The sequence below is a fragment of the Aquarana catesbeiana genome, linkage group LG10, assembly GCF_042186555.1.
Source record: "Aquarana catesbeiana isolate 2022-GZ linkage group LG10, ASM4218655v1, whole genome shotgun sequence".
Classification (NCBI taxonomy): Eukaryota; Metazoa; Chordata; class Amphibia; order Anura; family Ranidae; genus Aquarana; species Aquarana catesbeiana.
This window is the reverse complement of record NC_133333.1, coordinates 138,790,588-138,813,731: the sequence shown is the minus strand read 5'-3', so window position 1 is coordinate 138,813,731 and position 23,144 is coordinate 138,790,588. Positions and strand designations below refer to the sequence as shown.

General features: G+C 43.5%; 1 protein-coding gene across 5 annotated transcripts in view; it reads right to left on the bottom strand.

Moving 5' to 3' along the window:
• Window positions 1-23,144, bottom strand: part of LOC141110921 (sulfotransferase 2B1-like) — a 224,707-nt gene that overhangs the window by 39,033 nt on the left and 162,530 nt on the right. For 4 of the 5 annotated variants that reach the window (XM_073602713.1, XM_073602716.1, XM_073602714.1 and 1 more), the window contains exons 5-7: window positions 22,385-22,479; window positions 16,880-17,060; window positions 8,582-8,647 (exon numbers count right to left, since the gene is read on the bottom strand). In XM_073602713.1, the coding sequence (XP_073458814.1) occupies window positions 8,582-8,647; window positions 16,880-17,060; window positions 22,385-22,479 (342 nt within the window). The remainder of the gene's footprint in view (window positions 1-8,581; window positions 8,648-16,879; window positions 17,061-22,384; window positions 22,480-23,144) is intronic. The other variant, XM_073602719.1, reaches the window with a different exon arrangement.

The window sequence follows — 23,144 nt, the reverse complement described above, 5'->3', positions numbered from 1 at the left end:
GGAAAAGAGAAGAAAAAAAAAACAGGAAAAATAGGTTTAGAGAGCTGTCACTAGAGTGTGCAGCGTGGTGGGGTACTAAAAGTGCAAGAAAGAAAAACCTTGCTAAAGCGCTGTCCAGAGAAAAAAAAAAACCCCGGATATGCAACGCAGTCCTAAGTGGGATTGTGGATAGACACGGCCAGGAGATAGGTCTCCCAGAGTCTCTCTCCGCCCACGGCGTGTTTAAAAAACGTGTGTGTAATCGGTAGAGTATTCCCATCTAATGGGTAGGAAAATAGGCATGGAGTAATAAGCAACATCAGTTAGCTATTTAGGCAGTAAATAAAATAACAAATCAAATCAACTAGCTGTAACAAACTAGACAGAACCAGTGCAAACAGGTGGCACCCCTCCTACTATGGGGATGTGTTAAGAGCTCTTTTTAGATACTCCTCTCCACTGCACTCTCAGGTGTATATAGTACATTTCACATCTAAAGGCAATATACTTGCAACCTGTCACATGAAGAGAACAGTGGATTACACATTCCTTCTTAATGCAAGACCACAGGAGTCTTCTGGAAGTTCGTACTCTGGATTGTCACCCCCGCCCACACACACACACACACACACACACACACACACACACACACACACACACACACACACACACACACACACACACACACTCACGACAGGAACCGTTTCGCCCTTAGGGGATTTGTCCTTCTGCTTTTTTTTTTTTTGTTTTTTTTTTTTGTTTTTTTTGTCTCTGGAGGAGATATTTAAGACCTTTCAGGTCGTTTACATCTATCATGTAAGGGAGTTTGCATATTCCGACTACTGACTAAAGCCAAGGTATTATAGTCTCTTTGGGTGACATGTGAACAAGCACTCCCTCGGCTCCCTGGTGGGAGTCCCGTGAGCATTCCCGCTAGACTTCATGGGTTTGAACATAGTGGTGTCCACGTGTGACCTCTTGACAGAGGCAGCTTCTGTCTCAGGGGTGTCCCTCATATGTATGTGGCTCACCGAGCGGTGGGAGTTCTGGGTTGGAATAATACTCCACCAGCTGTGAGCCCTCAGGACCGGCATAAAATCCCACCTGCTGTGGTCGTTTTATACTGGCATAGATTTCAACCAAATCAGGAATTTTTGGACCAATAGTTTTAACTGAGAGCGTTCTTGTCTGTTAAATAGTTGAATCTGCTGGGGAGACAATAAGACCTTGCATGCCTGAACAGTCTGTGGGCTATCTGGATTAGCAAAAAGGTTCTGCTCCCTGCGTAAGTTCCTGGTTGGCAACACTTGTACCCAGTTCTCAACTGTTTGGAGCATCCCATCGCCAGTGATGTGGGGGGGTTACTGGCAGTAGGTTAAACATCTTCCCCCTCACCCCCCGCAGAAGCTCCCGTTCCGAGCGTGAAGCTGGCGGTGACGGGCTGTCCTGGTGAGGACACGTGCGGCGCCTCCTGAGGCAGAGCGGCGTCTCCCCCTTCCTCGCTGGCGTTGTGGTAATGGGCCTCTGGCAGCTGAGGGTCCCGCTCTGCCCATCGGCCGTGGGAGGATCTGCAGCCAGTCTGGGATCTGGATCGGGTCCGCATCTAGGTGGCGGAAAAGTGCCGGGAGGTCCGCAGTAATCTGCAGGGTGAATGCTGACAACTCGTTGCGGAAAGTCACGGAGAGTGGATATCCCCAGCGGTAGGTGAAACCCTTCTGTTTCGCCAGCTCGAGCAGGGGTCTCAGCATGGCTCTCTATTTTAGTGTGGCTCTTGATAAGTCCGGTAAGATCCTGACTTGTGCTCCGTGGAGGTCAACATCGCCGTGTTCCCAGGCGCAACGGAGGATAGCTTCTTTCTACAGGTAGCGATGTAGCCTGCAGACTACATCGCGCGGGTTCGACTGGTCTGATGGCTTCGGTCCTAGGGTTCTATGTGTACGGTCCAGTTCTATTTCCGTGCTTGTATCATCTAGGACGGTGCGGAAGAGTTCTTTCACTGTCTCTGCTAGTTGGTCTGGTCCGATATCTTCCGGTATACCTCGGAGCCGCAAGTTGTTTTGGCGGCTCCGGTCTTCGATATCCTCCAGGTGCAACTGCAGGGACACGGCGGTATCTCTGTGGGAGTCCCGGGCCTGCTCCAGGGCCACCACCCTGTCCTCAAGTGAGGACACAGCTGTCTCCCCCGAAGTGACTCTGTCGGATAGGCTGGACACTTCCCCACCTCACCTCCTGAATGTCCCGACGATGTGTCTCCTCTAGGCGGAGGATCATCGCCTCTATATCCATTTTGGTGGGGAGCGCCTGTATGAGTGTGCGGATGTCCTGGTCCATTGGTACTGATTCAGGTGGACACGGGGGGGCCATCTCGCTTGGTGGGGGGTTCTGTAGCTTTCCAGATATCGGGTCGGGTGTAGCAGCAAGGCTCTCAGGAAGGGACTGGGCACCTCTGGCAGAGGCCTGTTGTGTGAACTCACGTGGAGGGCCTCGTGGTGCAGCGGCTCTGGCACCGGGGGAAAGTTCCTGCCTTAAATAACGGTGTATTTCTCCTGGATTCTGGATGGAGGGGGTCCCTTTGGATACTGCTCTTGTCTTGTAACGTTTGGTAGCTTTCATACCGATTTAAGTTGAGTTTTTAGCCGGGGTTAGGAGGCTGAGAACGGGAGCCCAAGGTAGAAGCAGCCTCACTCAGCCATGTCCAGCGCGAAACTCCGCTTTAATATAATGTTGGAATGCTTTGTAAGAATAATGACTGTTAAGTATGTTTCTATAATCTTGCAGATAAAAATGTGATGTGTTGCCCGTTACACTGAAGGTAAAGCTGTGTCCACTCTTAGGGCTCTTTCACACAGACGATCCGTATGTCCGTTTTTCATCCTTCCGTTTTCGGATGAAAAACGGACATACATGTATCCCTATGGAATAGCGAATGAACGTCCGTTGACAACCGACCCGCTCCGATCTGAAAAAGTGTAACGGAGGAAAACCCTATTTTTCCATCCGTTATCGGATCGGGTGACGATGGACTCTACGGTCCGTCATCATCCGCTCCCCCATAGGGGAGAGCGGCACTCTGACAGGTCCGTCGTTGCACACGGTCATCTTCCTGCTCAGCGGGGATCGGCGGAGCGGGGATTCCTGTAGAATTTTTTTTTTTTTTTAGTAAATGTACATAATTTTTTCTGCTGGCAAAATAAAAGTACAGTATTGAGCTTGTTGTGGTGTTTATTTTTTTTTTTTCTTTTAATTAGTTTGGGGGGGGTGGTTTTGGGGAAGTGCAATCTCTTTTTATATCTTATAATTTCATTATGTATTTGTACCAAAAAAACTAGTCTTTCCGCCCTAATTCACACTGATGCTACTTTGAAATTGCACTACTTCACTTGATGTAACGCAATTTCAAAGTAGCAAGGTCAGCGAGATTTCAGGTGCGACTTGTTAGACATCTGTGTGGCTTCATACAGAATTCTATTGGTCACACCTGAAAGCAGAAAAAGTAGTGCAGGAACTACTTTTGCAAATTGGTGTGGTGCCGCAAAATCGGTTGGAACAGTGCCATTGCCTGCCAATAGGCTGTGACTCATCATGTGATTTAATCTCTCAAATCGCATGATAAATTGCTCCAATGTAAACCTAGGCTTCTGCATACCTGCAAGTAAGTAAAAAGGGGGAATCTTTAACAGCTGTGGAGAATTGCAGGTAATGAATTCAACTAGTGGATAGGCAGTGTTGTATTTGTCAGCCCTGGTTCACATTGGTGCGATTTGACATGTCAAATCGGTGGTAATTGCACCGTTCTAATTGGTGCGACTTTGCGGTGCGATTTGTATTGATATCAGTGCAGAAACCTGCACAGATGTCTCTGAAATTCTCCCCGCAGTTGGGACTGACATGCAGGAATGAAATTGTGTGAGTTCAGCTGAACGATTTCCTCCCACTGTCAGTGTGAACCAGGGCTCAAACTGGGCCTTTTTGTCTTTGTAATTCACCTGCTGCTATGCCAGGGACATAATTTCTTATCAAACTCCCTTAAGTTTACCTTCAAATATCATATGTAGAAATACAGATGTGCATATCTGCAAATAAAATAAAAATAAAAAATACTAATCGTGGTTGCGATCAAATATTTGCAGCTGCGATCAAAAGAGCGTGGTTTCACCTTCTGACCCTGAAATGAGTCATTGTAATCACCCAGAAGTTCCTGTGCTGGACAGGATCTCCATCTAGGCTGACATGGCGAGGTCCCTCTTTAGCAAAGAGGAGGTGCTGCTGATTTGCCGGGTAAGTGTAGGATATGTACTTACTCAATGTAGGGGTGGATATGGTAGTTAGATTTGGTGTGGGTGGTGTTCATTGATTTGTTTGGCATCACCACACATTTGCTTCTGGCCCATGTGCACACATCACTTCCTGCATTTGTTCTGCTGATGTAAATTAGTAAGGACTATGCAAATATAAATGAGAGCTCCTTTCTATTAAAATATATATGACTTGTTTCACAGTTGGGCGACTTTTCCAGCAAATTTGGACCTCCGAGTTGCATGAAAAGTTGTACCCCATGATTCTCAATGATAACCATTCATATCTGTGCTACTTTAAGTCGCACCAACTTCAAAGTAGTCCCTGTACTAGTTTGGTGTGACTTGAGGTACATAGAGTGCAATATTACACAGGCATTCCCAGAAGTTGGGGCCAAGTTGCAGTGGCCAAGTGGCAACAAAATAGTGCGACTTTCAGGTCGCAGCAGTGTGAATGAGATTCAAGGATAACACCTTTGAATTCTGCTCTATTGTCACTTGTGCATCCTGAAAGTGGGGCAAATTCGTCCCTGCACTACCTTGGTTTGACTTTGATGCGATTTGAGGTCCATACACCACAAGATTACACAGACATTGCTTCAAGTCATGGCAAAGCTGTGCAATTTTAGGCCTGATTCACACCTATGCATTTTTAGTGCTTTTTGCATTTTGCAGATTTGCACTACAGTCCACTCAACATGGTTTCCAATGGAACACGTTCTCTAGTGCAAATCTGCAAAATGCAAAAAGCACTAAAAATGCACAGGTGTGAATGGGGCCTTATTCAAAGGTGTTATCAATTAATCTCATTAGGTTACGTTCACACTTGGGTGACTTTTCATGCAGCATTGAACCGCAGAGTCACATGAAAAGTTGTCCCCCATGATTTCCGTTCATATCTATGCAACTTCACCCATGTTCACATAGTTCTGAATTGACATGTCAAATTTCTGGCCAAATCGACGCCTATTGACGGCAATGGAACTGTCCGAATTGGTGCGACGCCACAACGATTCCCAAAAGTAGTTCCTGCACTACTTTGGATGACTTCAGGGGGTGATTTCTTATCTCCCAACTTTTTGAAATGGGTATAAGAGGCACCTATTAGCAAAAGTATGTAGGCACACCTCCTAAAACACCTTCTTAAAGGAGAATTATTACAAAAAAATATTAGTTAAACCTCCAAGTGCTTTTTTTTACCAATAATATTCCTTTAGATTGGCTTTGAAAATTTACAAACAAAGCAATTTAGATGAAAGGTTTAGCACTGGGAAACCCTTTTTGAAAGATAAAAAGTGCATTTTATATACAACTATACAGATCAGAACAAAATGAGGAGGAAAGAGGGACAGAGGGACTTTGTTCGAAATCAGGGACAGTTGTGATTTCACTAGATATCTGTGCAGGAAGGTGCACTGATGTCTCTGAAATCGCTCACAAAGTCGGGCTGAGGCCCCTTTCACACTTGTGTGACTTTAGACATCAGAGTCGCATGATAAGTCATACCCCATGATTTTCAATGTGTACCTTTCATTTCTGTGCGACTTCAAGTCACACCGACTTTAAAGTAGTCCTTGTACTACTTTGGTCCGACTTTGATGCAAGTTGAGGTCCATAGACCTCAAGTTTACGCAGGCATTCCCTGGAATCACGGCAAAATCGCTGGAAGATTGCGCGCCTTTCCCTGCAACTCCTGCGTCCATAGACCTCAAGATTACACAGGCATTGCTTAAAGTCGCATCAAATCGTGCAACTTTCAGGTCGCACAAGTGTGAAAGGGGCCTAAGTCACTGTGCTGAGTACTATTATACCTAGAATATAAAGTAGCCCCACCATCAAACACTAGTAAACGCACGTTCTCAATATAATTGTGCTCAAATGGCTGAAAATCACACAGATGGTATCACCTACTAAAAGCTTGCATTAGACTCAGCAGCATATGCTGAAAAGAGGCGAACGTCTATTAGCCAATGCCACATCAGCATGAGTGTTACTATAATATTAATGCCTGAAATGCAAAACGTTATTGTATAGAATCAAACTTTAGTAAATATATTTTCTCTGTAGCATAGTGGTATGCCCTGGTGCCTGCAAAGGTTCAAGACCATGAGTTCAAATCCCACTGACAGCATCACCTCCTGAAAGTGTGTATTGTACTCAGCAGCATAAATAGCCAATGCACATTAGTTTGGTTTATTCCATATTTTAACTCTTCAAATGCATGCAATGGTATGTACTTATTCAATTATATTATGGTGTGGAATTCCAAAAATCAAGAAAAACAACATCGGATCTGGTATGGACTTTAAGGGGAACCTCACACCAAAATGTAAATAAAACTGATGTGGGGCCCCCCAAAATCCATACCAGACCCTTATTCGAGCATGCAGCCTGGAGGTCAGGATAGGGGGGGGATGAGCGAGCACCCTCCCCTTCTGAATTCTACCAGGCCACATGCCCCAAAGCACCTTGTCCCCATGTTGATAGGGACAAGCGCCTCTTCCCGACAACCCTGGTCGGTGGTTGTCGGTCTGCGGGCAGGGAGGTTTTCAGAATCTGGAAGCCCCCTTTAACAAGGGGGCTCCCAGATCCTGCCCCCTATGTGAATAGGTATGGGGTACGATGTACCCATACCTGTTCACCAAAAAAAGCAATGAAATGTAAAAAAATCAATAGCTGGTTTTTTACAAGTCCCATTGGCGTCACTAGGGTTGGTGTCACCTGGTGCGGTAAAACAAGGTGTCACCCCCCCCCCTGGTGGGGGGGGATACTATGTTGTACCGCACCACCACGGCTCTCACTTCCTAGACTGCCACAGTGCTCTGTCCTGTCGCTGTGGAGTGACAGCAGAAGCAGGACAGAGCAGTAAACACTTGGCAGGGTAGCGCATAAAAGTCTCTCTCCTGTCTAACCTGCCACAATGCACTTGATGGTGTCACCCAAGACTCAACCATGCCCCCACCACAACCCCCCCCCACAGGGGAAGAGCACACCGCATTAAAGGGTAGGTGTGACCGAACTGCGCTGTCAAGGGGAGGGCCATACAAAGACGTTGTTAAATACCATGAGTGCATTATGCACAGGGTTCAGAAGTACACTACATACAGAGTACAGCGTTCAGGAATGTGATACAAACTGGGTGCAGAAGTTTGCTATGTACAGGGCTCAGAAGTTTGCTATGTACAGGGTGCAAGGATCGCTATGTACAGCCAGGGTGCAAGCATCGCTATGTACAGGGTGCAAGGATCGCTATGTACAGCCAGGGTGCAAGCATCGCTATGTACAGGGTGCAAGGATCGCTATGTACAGGGTGCAAGGCTCAAGAATTCTCCATGTATAAGGTGCAAAGTTAAGTACCGAATGCTTCACAGGACAGAAAAGAGGACAGAAGAGTGGACAGAGAGGCTGCTGCCAAAGAGCAGCTTCAACTTACAGAGGGTCAGGTGTGCAGTCTGCACACATGTCCCTGGATTGTAGAAGGAGCCGCCGCTGGTCGGGATAGTGGACCAGCCGCAGGCTGGGATAGTGGAGCCGCCGCTGGCCAGGATAGTGAAGGCACCGCTGGCTGGGATGGTAGAGCTGCCGTGCACATCATCCCCCCGCCCCCTCCCCATTTCATAGAGATACTGCTGGGCAGGGAGGACTGTGTACACCGCCGGGGCTCTGTCACCTGTTCTGTGTGAAAGTGAAAGCAGTGAGCGCGCGTAAGGGGCTATCGCCGGAGGTGGTCACCGGGCAGAAAAAAGCCCTGGTGTCACCCGTCTGACAGGTGTCACCCGGGTGTGGGCCGCACCCCCTGCACCCCCATAGCAATGCCACTGACAAGTCCTTTATTGTAAAATAGCCCTGAGCTGTCTTCATCCCTGAGCCATCTTCTCCAGACGCTGTCTCTCCCTCCTCCATCTTCTCCCCGAGCTGTATTCTCCCAGAGCCCTCTCTCCTGTCGTCGCCGTCTTCTCCATCTGCTGTGTTCTTCCGTACCGCCGGTTACCTGCTAATAAAAAAAAGCCACTCTTCTTCTGTGGCGGTCTTCCTCCACTGTGTTGTCACCTGCTGTGTGGCGTCTCTTACATAGCCATGGAGTGGACTCTCCGGGTGACGTTATCGGATGGCCACAGAAGACCGCCACAGAATAAGAGAGGCTTTTTTTATTAGCGGGTAACCGGCTGAGCAGAAGAACACAGCAGCGGGAGAAGGCGGCAGTGGCTGGAAAGACAACTCGGGGAGAAGAAACATCAAACACTAGTAAATGTATTATCTATGTATGATTGTGCTACGCCCAATAGGCTAGTGATCAGCACTTCTACCTTGAAAAACTCGGCTTTGAAGGACCCATGGGTTCAAATCCCACTGAGCGATACTAAAAGATTGATCTGGTGAAAAAAAGGCAAAATGACAATTAGCCAAAGCTGCATATGCTGAAAATAGGTGAATGTCAATTAGCCAATGCACTTTAATTTGACTGATTCTATTATATTAACTCTTCAAATGCATACAATGGTATATAAGTATTCATTCATTCATTCAATATTATGGTGTGAAATTCCAAATACCACACACTAGCTAACGGCAATTTACATTTATTTGTTTGTTTATTTTAATTCACTTGTGCACTGAAAAAATAAACACAGCTGGTGGATGGTAGGCTGGCTGGTATTTGAACTTGTACCGTGAGTGCTGTGGAGACATCTGAGCAGACCATTAAGCCATTGTGCTAAGTACGAGACCTGCATAATAGTGTAGTATTATGAATATAAATAATTACCGCTTTATAGTGACCTAAATTAAAAAATAAAAAACATGAAAAAACCAACATACAACAAATAGGTAACCTAAATGTTTAATACATGTAACTTTACAGAATAGCAGACATTACTAAGTAATAATCATTCATAACTGCATTCATTAGCAAAAGAAGGAAAAAAATAGGAATACTAATTGCAATATACATCAATAGATGCACACGAGATAGAGCACATCTCACATAAAAATGTTTCTTTCACATACATGGATCATGGTTACAGTGCAGTGCTATATAATAACTTAGTAGAAATTGGCATTTGCATATACGCAGAATCGCTAATTAGCACTGATTTCGAATTTATTAACGTTTGTTTGCCGCTAATAGCGCTCTTTTTTATTCGCACATTTGCCTGTTGAAATTTTAAAATGGGCGCTATTATTTGCAATAGTGCCCAGTACTTCCTGGTGCTATAGTATATGACCCTCTATATGTGCTGAAGGTTTCCTTTAAAAATAGAATATTAGGTAGGTAGTAAATACCTGGTGATCCTGCTAGTTCATATGGCTCCCCTATTGAGAGTGGCAACACTATGTGGGCCAATCCTCAGTCTTAGATTGCCACTCTGTCTGCGCATGCTCCATTTTCAGTCTAAGGAAGCCATGCATTTCCATTTTTTTCCCCCCATTTTCTCTCCAGCTAGCTGCCCCACCTGACTCTGCAGTTTATCTTGTAGGGGCAGCTCCAACAGAGTGATTGACAGTACTTCCTCTTTCTTCCACCTCTAGCCTCCCCAAATGACACAACAGGCCTTCTACTGCTGACTGCAGCCAAAATACACTGGTGGTCACGGTATTGACAGAATAAATAAAAACGTAAATCAATAAAATATTGTTTAACCACCTCAATACCGCCGTAGATACAGTGGGGAAAAAAAATGATAAAATTATAAAAATTATTATAGTATTATTATTTCTTTGTAAGTGGGCAAACTTACATCAGCATTGGATCAAATTATTTTCTCCACTGTGTATATAGATAGATAGATATGGCCTTCTATTGAAGTGTTTATACCAATTTCCTGGTTACAGCAGCTACAACCATGAGACGGTACCATTTTTTTTAGCCGGTGATTCTACACAAAGTAAATGTGATCCGAGTGGCTATACAGTTGCCCGATAACTTTTATAGGGGGCGGAAGGGAGTCCCCCCACTTCTGCCGCCACCTTTCTTGGGCTCCCACATCCCACCAGAAAGCTTGGGACCAAAGCAACCAGTTTGCATACGCTGAGAAGATTGATCGAAACAGAAGTTACTTCTCACTTTTCTGATGCCAGAAACCAGAAGCGTTGAGGATTTAGTCACTTCCAGTCTCGGCTTATTGCATACAAGACGTTACCGGCTTGTAAAAGCATCGGATCAAACTGATCTCTCTAAAAAGAGGACCTGTCACGGCCCATGCTATCACAAGGGATGTTGTTCATCCCTTGTGATAGCAATAAAATGAATCTAAAAAAAAAAAATAGTAAAGTACAGTGTAAAAAAAAAATAAAAATAAAATATATTTTTTTTTTAAATGTGCCCTGTTCCCCCATGCTCATGCACAAATGCGAATGTTCACATAGGTCCCGCATGCATATGTAAAGGGTGATCACACCACATGTAAGGTAGCGCCACAAACGTCAGAGCAAGAGCAATAATTCGAACACCAGACCTCCTGTGTAACTCTAAACTAGTAACCTGTAAAGGCTTTTAAAGCGCCGCCTATGGATAATTTATTGTACTGTAGTTTGGGCAGGAAGAGTTTATTCTGGGCATGCTGACTTAGAGGCTGCAGGATGTGACAGGTGTATCAGGTGGGGTGATAAACTCCATCTTCAGCTATGAGTTAATAAAAATCTTTATTTTAACAAACATTCTTAACCACTTGCCGACCGCCTCACGCATATATACGTGAGCAGAATAGCACCGGCAGGCAAAATCATGTACCTGGTATGTGATTGCCTTCCCGCGGGCGGGGGGTCCAATCGGACCCCCCCTCGGTGCCAGCGGCGGTCGGCTCTGGTCTGGGAGCGTTCAGTGATGAGGGGGAGGCCATCCGATCGTGGCCCCCCCCTCGCGATCGCTCCCAGCCAATGAGAAACATCCCCTGCCTCTGTGTAGTACACAGAGGCAGAGGATGTGAGGTCATCTCTCCTCGGCAGTTTCCGTTCCGGTGCCGAGGAGAGAAGACATGTGAGTGCACCAACACATACACACACAGTAGAACATGCCAGGCACACTTTACACCCCCGATCCCCCCCAATCACCCCTCCTCCCCCCCTGTCACACTGACACCAAGCAGTGTTTTTTTTTTTTTTTTTTCTGATTACTGCATGGTGTCAGTTTGTGACAGTTAGAAGTGGTAGGGCAGTTAGTATTAGTATTAGCCCCCTTTAGGTCTAGGGTACCTCCCTAACCACCCCTAATAAAGTTTTAACCCCTTGATCACCCCCTGTCGCCAGTGTCGCTAAGCGATCATTTTTCTGATCGCTGTATTAGTGTCACTGGTGACGCTAGTTAGGGACGTAAATATTTAGGTTCGCCGTCAGCGTTTTATAGCGTCAGGGACCCCCATATACTACCTAATAAAGGTTTTAACCCCTTGATTGCCCCCTAGTTAACCCTTTCACCACTGATCACCGTATAACCGTTACGGGTGACGCTGGTTAGTTCGTTTATTTTTTATAGTGTCAGGGCATCCGCCGTTTATTACCGAATAAAGGTTTAGCCCCCTGATCGCCCGGCGCTGATATGCATCGCCCCAGGCAGCGTCAGATTAGCGCCAGTACCGCTAACACCCACGCACGCAGCATACGCCTCCCTTAGTGGTATAGTATCTGAACGGACCAATATCTGATCTGATCAGATCTATACTAGCGTCCCCAGCAGTTTAAGGTTCCCAAAAATGCAGTGTTAGCGGGATCAGCCCAGATACCTGCTAGCACCTGCGTTTTGCCCCCCCGCCCGGCCCAGCCCAGCCCAACCAAGTGCAGTATCGATCGATCACTGTCACTTACAAAACACTAAACGCATAACTGCAGCATTCGCAGAGTCAGGCCTTTTTGGTAGCGTTTTGGTGAACTGGCAAGCACCAGCGGCCTAGTACACCCTGGTCATAGTCAAACCAGCACTGCAGTAACACTTGGTGACGTGGCGAGTCCCATAAGTGCAGTTCAAGCTGGTGAGGTGGCAAGCACAAGTAGTGTCCCGCTGCCACCAAGAAGACAAATACAGGCCCGTCGTGCCTATAATGCCCTTCCTGCTGCATTCGCCAATCCTAATTGGGAACCCACCGCTTCTGCAGCGTCCTCCATTCACATTTCCAACCAAATGCAGTCGGCTGCATGAGAGGCATTTTCTTTATGTCCTCCCGAGTACCCCTACCCAACGAACCCCCCCAAAAAAGATGTTGTGTCTGCAGCAAGCGCGGATATAGGCGTGACACCCGCTATTATTGTGCCTCCTGTCCTGACAATCCTGGTCTTTGCATTGGTGAATGTTTTGAACGCTACCATTCACTAGTTGAGTATTATCGTAGGGTACAGCATTGCACAGACTAGGCACACTTTCACAGGGTCTCCCAAGATGCCATCGCATTTTGAGAGACCCGAACCCGGAACCGGTTACAGTTACAAAAGTTACAGTTACAAAAAAAAGTGTAAAAAAAAAAAACACAAACAAAAATATAAAATAAAAATAGTTGTCGTTTTATTGTCCTCTCTCTCTCTCTATTCTCTCTATTGTTCTGCTCTTTTTTACTATATTCTATTCTGCAATGTTTTATTGTTATTATGTTTTATCATGTTTGCTTTTCAGGTATGCAATTTTTTATACTTTACTGTTTACTGTGCTTTATTGTTAACCATTTTTTTGTCTTCAGGTACGCCATTCACGACTTTGAGTGGTTATACCAGAATGATGCCTGCAGGTTTAGGTATCATTCTTTTCAGCCAGCGGTCGGCTTTCATGTAAAAGCAATCCTAGCGGCTAATTAGCCTCTAGACTGCTTTTTACAAGCAGTGGGAGGGAAAGCCCCCCCCCCACTGTCTTCCGTGTTTTTCTCTGGCTCTCCTGTCTCAACAGGGAACCTGAGAATGCAGCTGGTGATTCAGCCAGCTGACCATAGAGCTGATCAGAGACCAGAGTGGCTCCAAACATCTCTATGGCCTAAGAAACCGGAAGCTACGAGCATTTTATGACTTAGATTTCGCCGGATGTAAACAGCGCCATTGGGAAATTGGGAAAGCATTTTATCACACCGATCTTGGTGTGGTCAGATGCTTTGAGGGCAGAGGAGAAATCTAGGGTCTAATAGACCCCAATTTTTTCAAAAAAGAGTACCTGTCACTACCTATTGCTATCATAGGGGATATTTACATTCCCTGAGATAACAATAAAATGATTTAAAAAAAAAAAATAAAAATGAAAGGAACAGTTTAAAAATAAGATAAAAAGCAAAATAATAATAAAGAAAAAAAAAAAGCACCCCTGTCCCCACTGCTCTTGCGCCGTCTGGCGTCAAATGTAAATAGCAATTGCACCATGCATATGAGGTATCACCGCGAAGGTCAGATCGAGGGCAGTAATTTTAGCAGGAGACCTCCACTGTAAATCTAAAGTGGTAACCTGTAAAGGCTTTTAAAAATGTATTTAGTTTGTCGCTACTGCACTGTGCGCAATTTTAAAGCATGTCATGTTTGGTATCCATGTACTCGGCCTAAGATCATCTTTTTTATTTCATCAAACATTTGGGCAATATAGTGTGTTTTAGTGCATTAACATTTAAAAAAGTGTGTTTTTTCCCCAAAAAATGCGTTTGAAAAATCGCTGCGCAAATACTGTGTGAAGAAAAAAAATGAAACACCCACCATTTTAATCTGTAGGGCATTTGCTTTAAAAAAAAATATATAATGTTTGGGGGTTCAAAGTAATTTTCTTGCAAAAAAAAAAAAATTTTTTCATGTAATCAAAAAGTGTCAGAAAGGGCTTTGTCTTCAAGTGGTTAGAAAAGTGGGTGATGTGTGACATAAGCTTCTAAATGTTGTGCATAAAATGCCAGGACAGTTCAAAACCCCCCCAGATGACCCCATTTTGGAAAGTAGACACCCCAAGCTATTTGCTGAGAGGAATGTCGAGTCCATGGAATATTTTATATTGTGACACAAGTTGCGGGAAAGAGACATTTTTTTTTTTTTTTTTTGCACAAAGTTGTCACTAAATGATATATTTCTCAAACATGCCATGGGAATATGTGAAATTACACCCCAAAATACATTCTGTTGCCTCTCCTGAGTATGGGGATACCACATGTGTGGGACTTTTTGGGAGCCTAGCCGCGTACGGGACCCCGAAAACCAAGCACTGCCTTCAGGCTTACTAAGGGCGTAAATTTTTGATTTCACTTTTCACTGCCTATCACAGTTTCGGAGGCCATGGAATGCTCAGGTGACAAACCCCCCCCCCCAAATGACCCCATTTTGGAAAGTAGATACCCCAAGCTATTTTCTGAGTGGTATAGTGAGTATTTTGCGCAGACCTCATTTTTTGTCACAAAGTTTTGAAAATTGAAAAAAGAAAAAAAAAGTTTTTCTTGTCTTTCTTCATTTTCAAAAACAAATGAGAGCTGCAAAATACTCACCATGCCTCTCAGCAAATAGCTTGGGGTGTCTACTTTCCAAAATGGGGTCATTTGGGGGGGGGGGGGGGTTGTGCCACCTGGGCATTCCATGGCCTCCGAAACTGTGATAGGCAGTGAAGAGTGAAATCAAAAATTTACACCCTTAGAAATCCTGAAGGCGGCGATTGGTTTTCGGGGCCCCGTACGCGGCTAGGCTCCTAAAAAAATCCCACACTTGTGGTATCCCCGTACTCAGGAGAAGCAGCTAAATGTATTTTGGGGTGCAATTCCACATAGGCCCATGGCCTGTGTGAGCAATATATCATTTAGTGACAACTTTTTGTAATTTTTTTTTATTTTTGTCATTATTCAATCACTTGGGACAAAAAAAATGAATATTCAATGGGCTCAACATGCCTCTCAGCAATTTCCTTGGGGTGTCTACTTTCCAAAATGGGGTCACTTGTGGGGGTTTTGTACTGCCCTGCCATTTTAGCAACTCAAGAAACGACATAGGCAGTCATAAATTAAAGGCTGTGTAAATTCCAGAAAATGTACCCTAGTTTGTAGGCGCTATAACTTTTGCGCAAACCAATAAATATACACTTATTGACATTTTTTTTACCAAAGACATGTGGCCGAATACATTTTGGCCTAAATGTATGACTAAAATTGAGTTTATTGGATTTTTTTTAGAACAAAAAGTAGAAAATATAATTTTTTTTCAAAATTTTCGGTCTTTTTCCGTGTATAGTGCAAAAAATAAAAACGGCAGAGGTGATCAAATACCATCAAAAGAAAGCTCTATTTATGGGAAGAAAAGGACGCAAATTTCGTTTGGGTACAGCATTGCATGACCGCGCAATTAGCAGTTAAAGCGACAGTGCCAAATTGTAAAAAGTGCTCTGGTCAGGAAGGGGGTAAGTCCTTTCGGGGCTGAAGTGGTTAATTACAGTATCCAATTGTTATGCCTATAGACTTTATGTTACATTTTTATATAATATTTGGATCCCGTTTTTCTTTTTATACATGACGCCACATGACTAGAGCACCAATCGGCTCTGTTGCTCCAGGCACAAGGATGTGTGCAGGATTCATCGCACTCTAGCAGTTAGTACTACCCACATATTCCACACTGAGTAATAGGCTATTGATCTTGTGACCAATGTATGTAAAAAAAAAAAAAAAAAAAAAAGTTAGCTACAGTAATTCAATGCACTATTAGTCCACGCATATGCAAATGTGTTTATTGACACTTTAACCCTGTCCCTTATAGGCTAAGGCTAAAGCCAGGTTACCCACATGTAGTTAGCCCGGTTGCATGGTAGATTAGAAGCTACTGGGAACTAAGAGGCAGAGTAGATAGGCTGACCCTGAGTTCTAGTGTCACAATACAGTTTCTGCTGGTGGGAGGCTACATTACAGGCTGGTTGGACAATGGTTGGAAAATCTCCCCATCATCGCTGATTTTATCTTCAGATATTCAACACCAAGATGGACACCACATCGTGATCATCCTCGGAGTCCTCTGCAACTGGACTTTGATGCAACATTTATCTGGAGGTGTCTTTATCAATAACTGTGTATACTTGGGAATATGTGCACAATTCCACCAGGACACCTGTTGCGCCCTTTGTTGGTATTACCGGTTTGTACATTGGATGTATGTACTATTATTAACCTTTTATTATATAAAGTTTGTATTATTGCTATACTGGTGTGTTTCTATATACCTATGGTTAATGTTAATGTTGGTTGCAGTGGTTTCTCTTCTTCCAACTACTTTGATTAAATTAATGGTAATTTCCCAGGAAGGGAATCCCCTCTGCATACAGAGGTCCTGTTCTGGGTGGATGCACTGCCAACTTTATTATCAAACACACTCTTCCACTTAGCGAAGGTTCTGGCTCTCTTATTTACCTACAGGTTTAGTGTAATATCGTGTTTGGGGAGGGCCATTTCTCATAACACCCTCCCCCAAAAAGAAAGCTACAGGTGATTATATTCATTGATACATTCTGTACCGTTAAAGTCACTTTGTTTTGTCTTCAATTTTATTAGAAATGTGGTATATTGTATATATATTGGTATATATCATCCAACTGACATCCAATATTTATATTTCTTTGTATAAACCACAATCATGAAACGTGCATGAAAATGATGGTGCTAACAATGACAGCATATATTAAATCAGATTTTTACCTTTGCGCATAAAAGAACCTTTGGTTTGATCTAAATATTTCTGAGAAAGTAAAGTGTAGTTGGACATCTTGTTCTCTTTCATTGCTTTGAAAGATGAATTGTTTACAACTAAATCAGTCTGTGCTTCATGTAATTCTTTCCCCAAAAATTCACAAATTTTTACCACACTTCCTCTAAGATCCTGGAAAAAGAGCAAAATCATTAGTAGAAGTATCCTTTTTCCAAAGCATTGCATCTTTAACATTAATTTAAATGCAGCATATGCCTATAGTTTGAAGCACAAACAAAAAAAAGACAACCCTTTAATGCATGAACCTGGGTACTCTGTGTTCAGTTTATTGGTACATCATACCAATAAATATTGCCTGATAACTGTAACTGTTAAAAAAACACTGTATAAATAGAAAGGGTGGGGTGAAACATATTGGGGAATGGTCGGATGAATCGAATTGAGGCTGGTTTTACCTGCTAACTACTACCCTAGCGGGCCAGGAGAGATGTGGGGGGGCCGGGCTTTTTCTTTCTATTTCTACAGTGTGCTTTGGGTCTGGACAAACCTATCCCCAGCCTGCACCCTCACTAGGGATGAGCTTCAAGTTCGACTCGAACATCGGCTGTTCGCCAGTTCGCCGAACAATTTGGGGTGTTCATGGCAAATTCGAAAGCCGCGGAACACCCTTTAAAAGTCTACGGGATAAATCAAAAGTGCTAATTTTAAAGGCTTATATGCATGGTATTGTCATAAAAAGTGTTTGGGGACCTGGGTCCTGCCCCAGGCGACATGGATCAATGCAAAAAAGTTTTAAAAAACTGACTTTTTGTGGGAGCAGTGATTTTAAAGTGAAGCAATAAAAGTGTAATATTCCTTTAAATTTCGTACCAGGGGGGTGTCTATAGTATGCCTGTAAAGGGGCGCATGTTTCCTGTGTTTAGAACAGTCTGACAGCAAAATGACATTTCAAAGGAAAAAAAGTCATTTAAAACTACTCGCGGCTATCAGGCTCGATTCACACCTATGCATGTTGCTTTTGAGCGTTTTTGGAGGTTTTTTTTTCATGCTTGGCACGTTTTTGAGCAGCGTTTTTGTAGCGTTTTTGCGGCGTTTTTGCCGATATTTGCGTTTTTTTTTTTTTTCATTTTTTTTTACAGTCTTAAAAAAAAATTACAAAAAAAAAAATAAAATAAAAAAACGGCAAAAACGCACCAAAAACGCACCAAAAACGCTGCAAAAACGGTGCACTTGCGTTTTTGATGCTTGTCCATTGAAATCCATTACATGCAAAACGCTGCTTTTTGCATGAAAAAAAGTCCCCGACCCTTTCCAAAAACGCAGAGATACAAAAAAGCATTATTGTGAACATGTTCCATAGGAACCCATGTTAAAAAATTCCCATGCATTTCTGCAAAATGCATCAAAAAACGCGCTAGTGTGAATGGAGCCTTAATGAATTGCCGGTCCCGACAATACACATAAAAGTTTGATAAAAACAGCATGGGAATTCCCCACAGGGGAACCCCAAACCAAAATTTTTTTTAAAAATGGTGTGGGGGTGCCCCTAAATTCCATACCAAGCCCTTCAGGTCTGGTATGGATTTTAAGGGGAACCCCGCGCCAAAATTAAAAAAAAAATAGCCTGGGGTCCCCCCAAAAATCCATACCAGGTCCCCAAACACTTTTTATGACAATAACTTGCATATAAGCCTTTAAAATTAGCACTTTTGACTATTCATGTTCGATTCCCATAGACTTTAACGGTGTTCACGTGTTCAAACACATTTTTTGCCTATTCGCATGTTCTGGTGCGAACCGAACAGGGGGGTGTTCGGCTCATCCCCAACCGTCACTAGTCAGCGGCATCCAACTTACTGGACCTTGTAAGCCTGAGGAGTGCCTAAACATTTGTTGTGGGTCACAGTGAAGTTAAAAACAGTTCACTTAGTTTAATTTCCTTCTTTTTTTTTTTAATAACAAATCATCAATTGCAACTATTCAAGTACCAGATACGGTCATACTGCTACATGGTACATGAGTACATTTATATTTACATATCAACCTTAAATGTTGTGTCATTTCAATGAATCATGTGATTCAAGAAATGATAGACTGATGATGATAATAAGAAAGACAGAATAATCATAATTGGGAAAAATAGTAGAGAGTTTAAGCATTAATGTGGGGTGGGGGGGAGTTAGTGGGATCGCCCCCATGAAAAGTTGGTTCCTTTCTCAAGGAATTTGCTGGGCTTCCACTGTTTTTGGACATTTGGCCTCAGTGTACTGAAACAATGCACAATTTGCTCAATTTCAGCTTTACTAAAGGTTGTCTTAATAATGCGTTTCAACCATTTGTTCTGTTTATGTGTAAGGAAACCTATAGTGTATGTCACCCATTGTATGTCATCAGTCTATGTCTGGTGCTCTTTTAGGGGCTTAGAGCCTGGGTGGGCTTATTAAAAAATGGCTTATGGGAGGTATTGTCATATGACTTTACCTCTTTCTTGTCTTTTGCTCTCATCAGCCACACTAGCTCCTTTCCTTTTTCACCACTTGTTTTCTATGGATCCCTGTCTTTGGTGAAACTTATGAAATGGAAATTACTGCTGACTTAGTTCTCTATAGAGTTGGGCCGAACACCCCCGGTTCGGTTTGTGCCAGAACTCTAGAACATCGCAAAAGTTCGGACCCAAACCCCATTGAAGTCCATGGGAACCAAATTTGAAAAATCAAAAGTCCCCATTTTGAAGGCTTATATGCAAGTCACTGGTCATATAAAGGGTATGAGGGCTCGCGTACTGCACTGGGGGACATGTATTAATGCAAAAATTTTTTTTTTAAAAGATCGTTTTTTCAGGAGCAGTGATTTTAATTATGCCTAAAGTGAAACAATAAAAAGGAAAACTCCCTTTAAATATAGTGCCTAGGGGGTCCTCTAAGTCTGCCCCCAAAGTGGCGCACCTGCACCGTGTATAGAACCCGCTGGAGCAAAACTGAAATTGCCATTTAAATTGCTGGAAATACAATACCATTGCCGGCAATACAAAAATGTTTTTTTTTTTTTTAAACAGCGTGGGGGTCCCCCCCCTAATCCATACCAGGCCCTTCAGGTCTGTATGGATTGTAAGGGGAACCCCATGCCAAAATAAAAAAAAAGTGGGGTCCCACGCCATTTTTTATTTTGGCATGGGGTTCCCCTTACAATCCATACAGACCTGAAGGGCCTGGTATAGATTGGGGGGGGGGGGGGGAGCCCCACGCTGTGTTTTTTTTTTTTTTAAACATACCATAACCATATATTTTTGACACTTTTTTTGGTGAATGGGTAGGGGTACCCCATACTCATTCACATTGTGGGTGGGATCTGGGGGCCCCCCTTGGTAAAGGGGGCTTCCAGATTCTGATGAGCCCCCTGCTCAGAGACCCCCACAACCACCACCCAGGGTTGTCGTGATGAGGACATTGTCCCCATTAACATGCAGAGCCCCCCTGCCCCAAAGCACCCCCCCCCCATTAACATGCAGAGCCCCCCTTGCCCCAAAGCACCCCCCCCCCATGTTGAGGGCACAGTACGCTGCCAGGCTGCATGCTCAGATAAGGGTCTTGTATGGATTTTGGGGGGGGGGGGGCACACTTTTTCTTTTTTGGCGTGGGGTTCCCCTTAACCACTTCAGCTCCGGAAGGTTTTACCCACTTCCTAACCAGGCCATTTTTTTCGATACGGCACTACATCGCTTTAACTGACAATTGCGCAGGCGTGCAACGTTGTACCCAAACAAAATTGATCTCCTTTTTTTCCCACAAATAGAGATTTCTTTTGGTGGTATTTGATCACATCTGCGTTTTTTTTTTTTTTTGCGCTATAAACAAAAAAAAGACCGACAATTTTGAAAGAAAACAACACCAATATTTTCTACTTTCTGCTTTAATACAGAGGCAAAAGCAAAAAAAAAAAAAAAAAAATGTAAAAAACTAAATTTTCTTCATTAATTTAGGCCAATATGTATTCTGCTACATATTTTTGGTAAAAAAAATACCAATAAGTGTATATTGATTGGTTTGCGCAAAAGTTATAGCGTCTACAAACTACGGGATAGATTTAGGGACTTTTATTTTTAATGGTAATGGTGGCAATCTGCGCTTTTTAGCGGGACTGCGACATTGCTGCGGACAAATCTGACCCTAAGTGACACTTTTTGTGTCAGGGTCAAATCTGACCCTAATGTTGCGTACACACTAGCGGACTTTACGGCAGACTTTGCCCGGCGGATGGGATTTCGTCGGCCAATTCGATCGTGTGTGGGCTCCAGCGGACTTTGTTTTCTCAAAAGTTGGACGGACTTAGATTTGGAACATGTTTTAAATCTATCCGTCGAACTTGAGTCCGATCGAAAAGTCAGCTCGTCTGTATGCTAGTTCAACGGACAAAAAGCTATGCTAGGGCAGCTATTGGCTACTGGCTATAAACTTCCTTGTTTTAGTCCGGTCGTACGTCATCACGTACGAATTCGACAGACTTTGGTGGATTGTGTGTAGGCAAGTCCGTTCATTCGGAAAGCCCGTCATAAAGTCAGTCGAAAAGTCCGCCGGGCAAAGTCTGCCGTAAAGTCCGCTCGTGTGTATGCGGCATTAGTCACACTAATACAGTGATCAGTGCTAAAACAAAATGCATTGATCCTTGTATAAATGACCGGGCAGGGAAGGGGTTAACACTAGTGGGAGATCAAGGGGTTATATGTGTTCCCTGGGAGGTGTTTCTAAATGTGGGAGGAGTAGATTCACTGGAGGAAGAGAGAGATTGTGATTCAGCTTAGATGAAATGACCTCTCACGTTTCCTCCCTAACAGATCAGGGGTGCGCTTTGTTTACAGGTACGTGATTTTGTGTACCCGGGCTGCCCTGCCATAGTAAATGTACGTGGAGCAGTCTGGAAACGGTTTAAAGCCATACCAGACCTGAAGGCTTGACGGTCCACTCCTTAACATCCAGCTATTCACTGTGCCCTGATTGGACAAAGCTTTGCCCAATCAGGGCTTAGAATTCACTGTGCAGCGCGCAGTGCATTGTGCGGGGGGCGCTCAGCGGACGAATATCCTGCCGAGCGCCCTGCAAAATCGGTTGTTCGCCGAATGGGCAGACAGGTGAAGTTTGGGCCAAACTTTTGCTTGGCTCGAACTGTTCGCCCAACTCTAGCTCTCTGTCAGTCCACCCACAGGCACTCTGTGTAGACCCATGTGCAGTTTGACTCCCAGCAGCCATCTTGGGCTTGTTGGGCTCAGGTGTCTGTACATGTGTTGATGTCAGTTCTTTGGTTGACAGTCTTTTATGGCAATTAAATCTTCCCACAAGACTGCTCTGGTATGCATTCTATTTTAACAGAGTACTAAAACTTGCACTGTAACTGCTACCTAAAAAGTAAAAAGACTGGGGGACCATAGTCTAGATTGGAATTGTATTGAAGAGCTAATCATCACAGAAAGGACCCCAAATATAATAATTCTGACCCTTTACCTGATGAAGTTCCTCGTAAGTGATATAAAAGAAGTTCTTATTTGTCTTCATTTGCATCCATCCTTTCACATGATCAAACCATGAGCTGTATAGAACTACATGGAAGGCAAATAAACTATGAACATATTAGTCAGATATAGTTACATAGTTATTTTGGTTGAAGAAAGACACAAGTCCATCTAGTTCAACCAATAAAAGGAAGAAAAAAAAAACAAACATTTTACAAATATATATATATACACACACACACACACACACACACACACACACACACACACACACACACACACACACACACACAATTGATCCAGAGGAAGGCAAAAAAACAAAGCATGATCCAATTTGCTACAGCAGGGGAAAAAAAAATCCTTCCTGATCCCCCAAGCGGCAATTGGATATTCCCTGGATCAACTTTACCTATAAATATTAGTATCCAGTTATATTATGTACCATTTTACTCACTGTACTATTGAAGTGTTCCAGGTGCTTTGTATACAGTAACTCTTTCGATAATGCTGCATGTACACTTTGTGTTTAGTCCATGTGTGTTAAATCCTGCTATTTTTGTCTTGTCTTTCAAAATCTATTACAGGTTGAAATACGTGGCTGCTATTCAGAGTACTGTAAATAGAAATATGTGGCGCTAACTCAAAGTGCATAAATGTGATGAAATAAATATAATCCAATTCTTCAAGTAAAGTGCATATGCATAAAGAGCAAAATCACATAAATAAAATGACTAAACCTCCATTAAATTCAT